This window comes from Polypterus senegalus, chromosome 16 (genome assembly GCF_016835505.1).
Source record: "Polypterus senegalus isolate Bchr_013 chromosome 16, ASM1683550v1, whole genome shotgun sequence".
Lineage (NCBI taxonomy): Eukaryota > Metazoa > Chordata > Cladistia > Polypteriformes > Polypteridae > Polypterus > Polypterus senegalus.
In genome coordinates, this window is record NC_053169.1 from 20666504 (window position 1) to 20676335 (window position 9832).

Here is a 9832-nt window from a genome sequence, read left to right on the forward strand (position 1 = left end):
GTGTGGATGTATTTTCAGTTTTGTGTTAGTATGTCATGTGCCCTGTTGTTTTTAAATAAAATTTTTAATTTAAATGAGGTGAATTAGAGGTTGCATCGGTCAGTTGTGGAAAAAAAGAGAGTTGAGCTGATAGGCAAGGCTCTTGATTTACCGGTTGATCTACATTGAGGCCCTCACCTATGGTCACAAGCTTAGTTTGTGTGCGACCAAAAGGACTAGATCACAAATAAAACTGGTAGAAATGAGCCTCCTTCGCAGAGTGTTTGGGTTTATCCTTTGATATAGGGTGAGGAGCACAGACATTTGGAAGGAGCCCAAAGTAGAGCTGCTGCTCCTCTGCATCAAAAGGAGCCATTTGAGGTGGTGACCAGAATGTCTCCTGGATGCCTCCCTGTGTCCTAGACGACTCTCCTTCCTTCAAATGACATGTAAAACTGACAGTCAGACTCTCTGTGGTCATAAAAGATCCCTGGGCATCTTTTGTAAAGAGTAGGGTGTTTCCCGGCATTCCGGCTAAATTGCCTATGATGGCCTGGTCATTTCCGGCCCCCTAATCATCCTCCATCTCTAATCAGTTAGCAATCTCTCTCACATCTTCCCCACCAAATAACTAATGTGTGGTGAGTGTACTGGCACAAGATTGACTGCCATTGCATCATCCACGTGGATACTGCACATTGGTGGTGGTTAAAGTGGCTCCCATCTCCCTATGTAAAGCACTTTTAACACTAGAATTGCCAGAGCCTGCAAGAAACTCATAAATCCGGCCCACCTTAAATCCGTTCGCACCTCTCCGTCAGCGTCTTTTGTCCTGTAAATGTGCCGATACAGACGCTATTTCATCCCCCAACCGTCGCAGAGCGCTCACAAAGTTCTCCCAGCTCTTGCCTTGTTTGATTATCTGGGAGTGAACTGCTGGAGTTTTAGAGTGGAAATAATAGATTTCTATTTGGAACACATGCATTTCATGTGTGTTCCGTTTCTACAGTAATCTGTGTAAACACATTGTTAAAACAGAAACTTTTTCATATTTTAGCAATAAATGTTACAAAATGTAGGAATAAACTATAGAATGTGTGAAGCCTGAAGTCCAAAGATCAAATAAACACTTTCACAAACGGTTCAAGGATGATACAACAGCTTCTGTGGCATACCGGTAAGATTTGCTGACCTGTAATCAAGAGTCCCCGGTTCGATCCCCACTGCCTCCTGTATTTGCCGTTTTCAGTAGTGAGCTGCTCTTATTAACATTATACAGTACACGCATACTGTACATTTGGTTTGCGTCTGTAACAGACCGTGTACATTTATAGGACTGTACTTGTAAAAGTTACCGTTGGTTTTTTTTTTCACTTTTATTCTCTCAGTCACGATCACGATACATACTATTGACCTAGGGACGTAGGTATATATGATATTTGGAATTATTCATTTTATGACCTTTTATGAGGTCAGTTCAGCGCTATAAGCAATCATCAGATTTAAATGTTAACAGTTCACACACACGCTGGGACAGTCCTTCCTACATTTACGACATGTGTACCTGTTGCAATGCGCACACTTCTATGCTATGGTTTCTATTACACACCTGAAAGAAAGAGACAATATATGTGACATTTTGAAGAAATGATTTTATGACCTGAATAGTACCAATCAGAAAACATAATCGCACTAATGTAATATTATTTGAAACCAAACAGCGTCAGATCGGGTGTGAATTTACGCTGGCGCTGATACTTATAGTCAGATCAGGAGTGGGGGAGGGGGGTGTTAAAGCGTGATCGTGATTGAGAGAATAAAACTGAAAAAAACTAAGTTTAACAAGTACCATAAATTTATACTCAATGTCCCATATACTGTATTTGTCTCTTTCTTTTTTTTCTCCAGAATTAAATTCTGATGACACCTTACCGCAATATCTCTGAAAAGGGATGTTTAATGATTATATTCCATCAATCCAGGGATGTGTAAATTCCAGTAAGCATTGGGCAGAAGTCAGAATTAATCCCTAGATGGGGCATCAGCTCATCGCAAGGTGAATACAAGCACTCACATACACTGGCGTCATTTTAGTGTCACCAAATCTGCATTCTATCTATCTATCTATCTATCTATCTATCTATCTATCTATCTATCTATCTATCTATCTATCTATCTATCTATCTATCTATCTATCTATCTATCTATCTATCTATCTATCTATCTATCTATCTATCTATCTATCTATCTATCTATCTATCTATCTATCATCTGTTTGGAAGGAAACCGGAGCTCACTGTGGAAACCCAGCAGGAAAACATGCACACTCCAGGTAGGGAATACCAGCGACACGACTCCCTACGAGACAGCAGTGCTACCGATCTGTCACCGTGTCACCCCCATGTGTGTAATTATTAACAGTATTCGTTATTTAAACAAAATTATTGATTTATCTGTAAAATGTAACATACATACTTTAATGCATTTCATCATGAAAGTGATATCAAGTATAAATCTAAGGATTCTAAATGTGCAGAGAGTTGTAATATCATATATTTAATGTGTTCAGCGTGGTGATCTATTGCTGCTTGCCGCTGCCGTCTGGGCAGGAGGAAGCCCCCAAAAAAGACGGCACAAAAGATGGTACGTGAGAATTTTAAAATGTATTGTGTCATTACGATCGGGAATATGGAAGCACCACGAATGCATTTGTGTATCGGCATTTTGCTTCACCACATCGAACCATTCATCAAACATCGAAGCAGGCACATCCATCCTGTGGGATCCTCAAAGCGGTTTTCTGTCACATGTAGATAGTAACCAGAGACTCTGACGTCACAGTCCAACTTTTAGCACACTGCGCCCCCCAACTTTTTGGTGGTACTGTGCTCAGAGGACGCGTCAAATGAATGCTGGCAATGCGTGGCAGCCATGACGCTTGGGCGTATGTGTTCTGAGTGTAAAGTATAAACAATCTCTAAAATCTAAAGTCATATCCTTGGTCTTATATTTAGTTGTATAAAAGAACACTCACCAATGGAGCTGCACTTGAAGAGACTACCAGCAGGACTGGTTTACACTGTGTATTGAAACATTGTTATAATTTGCTTTTTTTTAAAAATGGCATCTGTCCTACCCTACTCATTTGTCAAAGTTATGTTTCATTTTAATGGTGTTCTACACAATGAAAATTTGGGAAAGGGTTATAGAGAAAAGGCTAAGGGAAAAGACCACCATAGGGGAGGATCAGTTTTGTTTTAAGCCAGGAAGAGGAACAACTAATGCAGCCTTTGCATTAAGACAGCTGATAAAGTAGCATTGAGAAAAACAGAGAGGTTTGCATATGGGGTTTATTAATTTGGAGAAGACTTACGATAGAGTCCCACATCAACAGATCCAGAGGTGCGTGAGAGATAAAAACAAAGGAGAACCAGAAAAGTTTGTAGGGATTGTCCAGGATATGCAAGTGAGGACTTGAGTTAAGAGCAGTGCTGGGGTAACAGACAAGATCCCAGCTAGAGGAGGTCTGCACCAGGGTCCTTACCTCTTTAATATGGTGATGGATATGTTGAATCATGGTATAAGAGTGCAGTCCCCCCGCTGCAGGCTTGTGTAGCACAAGAACACAGGAAGTGGAGAAGTTGGTAGAATGGAGACGGACTTTGGAAGACCAGAGGTTTGAGGATTAAGAAGAAGATGGAATATGTGAAGTTTAATGATGATCAGAATTCAGAAGTTAAACTACAGCAAGAGCTACTGAAAAAAGTGGATACTTTTAAATATCTAGGATTAATACCATTTTTACTCATGTACCACGCACCCTTGTGTAAGACTCTCACCCTCATTTTTACAAAGAAAATCGCGAAAATCGTTTTGCCCCGTGTACGACACACGTTGTGATTGTATAGGAAGCGTTTAGGGCATGTTTTCCACGAAATGCTCTTCTGTTTTTGTTGCATGACGAAAGTTTTTCTTTCTTCCGTCGCCAATCTCAAACACATGACTCTGGAACACCGTACTTGCGACCTGCTGCCCGATTTCCTATCTTCTCTGCTTTCAAAATCACTTTTAGTTTCTCTCCCGCTGTGAAGGAGCGTAAACGCTTGCTACTATGCATGATGAATGACGACTCCAAAAGGATTCAAAAACAAGAGCGAGAGCGAGAGAGAGAGAGACAGAGAGCACGAGAGCGCAAGCGAGCGAGCCCAAGCAGAAGTAAACATTACAGAATTACATTTCCACATGTATGACGCGCACCTGATTTTCTAAAGCTAATTTTCGGGAAAAAATGTGCGCGTGGTACACACGTAAATACGATAGTAGCCAGAGATGGAAAAGTACACACAGAGATAACCGAAAGAATGCAGTGTGGATGGAACAACTGGAAGGAGGTTTCAGGAGTATCGTGTGATCGAAGAATTAAGCTGAGGGTTAAAGGTATGATATTTAAATGGTTGTAAAACCAGCAATGATGTATGGAGCCGAGACCTGGGGCAGTAAAGGGAACACAGGAGAAGAAGCTGGATTTGGCAGTAATGAGAATATGTAGATGGATGTGTGGAGGTATAAAAAAAGACAAAATAAGAAAATCAGAGGTGCAAGAAAAGTGGGAGACATATCTTAAGAGAGTGCAGGAGAGCAGATTGAGGTGGTATGGACAGTCATAAGTACAGGAGTGCCTTGGATGCTATAGGTGGTTCCTCAGGGTCTAAGCACTAGCTGCGGATACCAGCATACTAAGCCTGCAGCAACTAACAAACTAATCAAATTTAGCACGCTCACATTGGCCAGCTACTTAACACTTCTGAGATCTGAGATGTGTCAATCCTGTCCCCTCGCAGATGGCCAGCTGGGAACACAGCACCTAGCAGAACATTAATGGCTGCATGAGTTACAGTGCCTTCAGAAAATGTTCAGACCCCTTCCCTCATCATACTGCACTCAATACACCAGACTGACAAAACAAAAATTGGATTTTAGAATTCTTTTTAAAAACTATTAAAAATGAAAAAAAAAAATGAAATATCCCATAGACACAAGAATTCAGACCCATTTTTATAACACCTAAAATTTAGCTGAGGTGCATCTCATTCTTCTGATCATCATGGAGATGTTTCTACACCTTGTTTTAAGTTCAACTATGGTCAACTTAATTGATTGGGCCAGTTAGGAAAGGCACACGTCTGTCTATAGGAGTTGCCACTGTGCATCAGACCAAAAACTAAACCATGAGGGCAAAAGAATTGCAGGATCTGGGGAAGGCTACAAAAACTTTCCGTAGCATTGAATATACACAAAGGCACAGTGATGTCCATAATTCTGAAAGGGAATAAGTTTGGAACAACCACAACTCCGAGCAATCAAGAGGGAAGAACCATGGTAAGAGAGGTGACCAAGAACCTGATGGTCAGTATGGCTGAGCTCGAGAAAACCTGTGACAGGATGATAGAAACTTCCTGAAGGACAACCATCACTGCAACCCTCCACTAATCTGGGTTTAATGACAGAGTGGCTAGACAATACATGAAAACATGCCTGAAGTTTATAAAAAGGTATGTAAAGGACTCTCAGGCTATGAGAAACAAGATTCTCTGGTCTGATGAAACCAAGATTGAACTGTCTGGTGTCTATTCTGAGTGTCACATCTGGAGGAAACCAGGTGGTGGTCATCACCTGCACAATACCATTCTGACAGTAAATATGTTGGTGGCAGCATCAGGCTGTCTGCTTGGGGGCAAGGGGACTCTGATCAAAGCAAAGCACAGAACTATCGTTAATGAAAACCTGCTGCAACACTGGATATTAGACTGGGCCAAAGGTTCTCCTTCCAACAGGACAACACTGGGAATATCCTTGGGTGGCCGAGCCAGAAGCCCACACATGGACCAAATTGAACATCTCTGGAGAGACCGCAAATAGCTGGGCACTAATGATCTCCATCCAGCCTGACAGAGTTGGAGAGGATCTGCAGAGAAGAAAGGCAGAAAATCCTCCAGTCTGGGCGTGTGATGAGTAAAGGGTCTAAATTCTCATGTCAAGTCCATGTTTCAGTTTATTTTTTAATAAATCTGCAAAAATGTCCAAAAATCCTGTTTTCGGGTTGTCATTGTGGGATACTGAGTGTTGCTTGATGATTTCAAAAACGCATTTAAACAATTCCGGCATAAAGTTGCAACATGACAAAATGTGAAAAAGGTGAAGGAGTCTGAATCCTTCCTGAAGACCATGTAGACACGCTGTTGGGGGGGATTTGTGGGACAGATCCCAGGGTATTAGCTGAAAAATGGTTCCAGGACATTAAGAGGAGGTCAGATGCTAGGAAACTAAAAAAAAAATAATGTAGAACATTATTTCTTGGAAGAAATCTAGAACAAAAGGCAATGCAACCTAATACAAAATGAAGACAAAAGGTCAACAACAATATATTAAATGGTTTTCATGGGGGCTGGGAACACGGCATTGCAGAATTCCCCACAACTTTCATCATATGAATGCCATACAACCAACGTTACTAATCAACATGGCAAAGCAGACAGGACTAGAGCTAAGCAGGTCATGAAAAGTGTGATCACGTCAGCGGCCATAAACATATCTGACATTGTGTCCCAAAAAGGCAAAACAGTTGATACCAGTAATTCATAAACTATTTTATTTACTTACTCAAAAACAACAGGATTGTCGCTTGTTGAAGACATCTTGAAACTGGTCTCTCTACATTTCCAATTTCAGCTTCAGTCCAGTTGCTGTTTTGAAATGAAACTTGCCCATCCACTCTATACCTTTGGTGTCTGTGAAGACCCCTTCACCTTCTAACTTGTTCTCCACAAAGTCCCCAATGTACTTTGTTCCATTCTGAAATGTGTAAGTCCCTCTTCCATGGAACATGTTATCTCTGAATTCACCTTCATATGTGGCCCCAGAAGGGTGCTGCAGCCTGCCGGTTCCATTCATCTGGTCATTGCTCCACTGCCCGGTGTAAATGATCCCGCTTGCAGATGTTTGAGTTCCTTGACCGCTTCTCATTATGATATCCTCAGGTGATTTTCGGCATTCTCCATCATACACGTCTCCATTTGAAAATATGAATTTTATCTTCTGTGCTTCACCTTCCTCAGACATTGCTTCTCTATCTACTATGCCGGCATCTCCTCTTAAAGGCATGTCAATTGACCTCAGCATTGCCAAATCTCGTGAGAAAAAAAAAAGGCGTTCTTAAAGAACATGTCCTGCTCACTTCAGAGGTGGAGTGGAGAAAGGTTGCTGGGTTTCAGAATATAGAAAAATAATTTCTGTCCCACAAGCCTGCTGTGGATAAGTGGGTTAAGAAAATGAATAGACAGATTTATACTAAGCCAGCATTTAGCTAAAATCTCTAGAATATCCCAACCTGAATTTAAGTCCCCCAATGTCCTAATGCGGGCGGCACGGTGGCGCAGTGGTAGCGCTGCTGCCTTGCCGTTAGGAGACCCGGGTTTGCTTCTCGGGTCCTCCCTGTGTGGAGTTTGCATGTTCTCCCCATGTCTGCGTGGGTTTCCTCCCACAGTCCAAAGACATGCAGGTTAGGTGGATTGACGATTCTAAATTGGCCCTAGTGTGTGTTTGTGTGTGTCCTGCGGTGGGTTGGCACCATGCCCAGGATTGGTTCCTGCCTTGTGCCCTGGGATTGGCTCCAGCAGACCCCATGACCCTGTGTTTGGATTCAGCAGGCTGGAAAATGGATGGATGGATGTTACCTGTAGTAAATTCATCAAAGTCATTGGCTAAGCACCCAGTAATTTAAAAAATACTTCAAATGAGAGCTCATCTGGAACTGTGACAACAGAAGTCACACCAGAAATCAAGGTGGATGTGGCAAATTGATGCCCTTTTTTAACTCCCCTCACACTCTGCTTGGGTTGAAGAACATTAGAAAAGCCTTTGACGAGAACAGGCCATTCGGCCCAGCAAACCTCGCCAGTCCTATCCACCTCCAAAACAACATCAATGAAAGTCCATAGAGTCCTACTGTCCACCACATTCCACATGCCTAGAGGTTTCTGTCCGTTACCCATAACAAGTTTCCAACTGTGTCGCCTGTGTTCTTGATGAACTCATTTCAAAGTCACCGTCTCGATCCATTGGAGCAAATCCTTTCACAATTTCACACACTTCAATCTTGTCACCAGTTAGTATTTATTGCTTGAATTGAAAAGGTTCAGCTGCTTTAATCTTTGCTCATAACTCAGTCCTGGAATCAGCCTAGTCGTTCTTTTATGGATATTCTCTACTGCTGCTGTGTCTTTTTGGTTAATATGGAGACCAAAACTGCCCACAGGACTCCAGATGAGTTCTCACCAGTGAGTTATAAAGCTTGAGCAGAGCCTCGTGTGACTTGTACTCCACACACCAGGGCGCTATATAACTTGACATTCTGTGAGCCTTCTTAATGGCTTCTGAACACTGTCTGGTGGTTGAATCTGACGAGTCCATTATGACTCCAAAAACATTCAAGGGGGCTTGACTCTAAGTGACAGACTTGGGTCTTTGGGAAACTGGCAGAATGTATCCAGGGTGACAGGTGACAACAGATGATAAGCAATGTTTTCAATTTTCAGACCTTCTATTGTTGATTTAATTTTAACATATTACTTCCTATGTGTAATATGTCAGCACATTACTTAATTACTTCCATCACTCTAGATATAAAGACAACGTATAGAAGTGTAAAAGCAACCAGGTGTTGATTGAAATAAAATACCAGTAGAAAAAATATATACTGTAAATAGATAGCAGAGTCTTCATGTATATATATACAGTGGTGTGAAAAACTATTTGCCCCCTTCCTGATTTCTTATTCTTTTGCATGTTTGTCACACAAAATGTTTCTGATCATCAAACACATTTAACCATTAGTCAAATATAAAACAAGTAAACACAAAATGCAGTTTTTAAATGATGGTTTTTATTATTTAGGGAGGAAAAAAATCCAAACCTACATGGCCCTGTGTGAAAAGTAATTGCCCCTTGTTAAAAATAACCTAACTGTGGTGTATCACACCTGAGTTCAATTTCCGTAGCCCCCCCAGGCCTGATTACTGTCACACCTGTTTCAATCAAGAAATCACTTAAATAGGAGCTGCCTGACACAGAGAAGTAGACCAAAAGCACCTCAAAAGCTAGACATCATGCCAAGATCCAAAGAAATTCAGGAACAAATGAGAACAGAAGTAATTGAGATCTATCAGTCTGGTAAAGGTTATAAAGCCATTTCTAAAGCTTTGGGACTCCAGCGAACCACAGTGAGAGCCATTATCCACAAATGGCAAAAACATGGAACAGTGGTGAACCTTCCCAGGAGTGGCCGGCCGACCAAAATTACCCCAAGAGCGCAGAGACGACTCATCCGAGAGGTCACAAAAGACCCCAGGACAACGTCTAAAGAACTGCAGGCCTCACTTGCCTCAATTAAGGTCAGTGTTCACGACTCCACCATAAGAAAGAGACTGGGCAAAACGGCCTGCATGGCAGATTTCCAAGACGCAAACCACTGTTAAGCAAAAGAACATTAGGGCTCGTCTCAATTTTGCTAAGAAACATCTCAATGATTGCCAAGACTTTTGGGAAAATACCTTGTGGACTGATGAGACAAAAGTTGAACTTTTGGAAGGCAAATGTCCCGTTACATCTGGCGAAAAGGAACACAGCATTTCAGAAAAAGAACATCATACCAACAGTAAAATATGGTGGTGGTAGTGTGATGGTCTGGGGTTGTTTGCTGCTTCAGGACCTGGAAGGCTTGCTGTGATAGATGGAACCATTAATTCTACTGTCTACCAAAAATCCTGAAGGAGAATGTCCGCCATCTGTTCGTCAA

General features: G+C 41.7%; 1 protein-coding gene across 1 annotated transcript; it reads right to left on the reverse strand.

Moving 5' to 3' along the window:
• Positions 1 to 6690: 6690 nt before the first annotated feature.
• Positions 6691 to 7098, reverse strand: LOC120516960 (MORN repeat-containing protein 2-like). Its single transcript, XM_039738999.1, has one exon. It carries the CDS (start codon positions 7096 to 7098, stop codon positions 6691 to 6693), a length of 408 nt encoding a protein of 135 aa, XP_039594933.1.
• Between the last annotated feature and the right edge of the window lie 2734 nt (positions 7099 to 9832).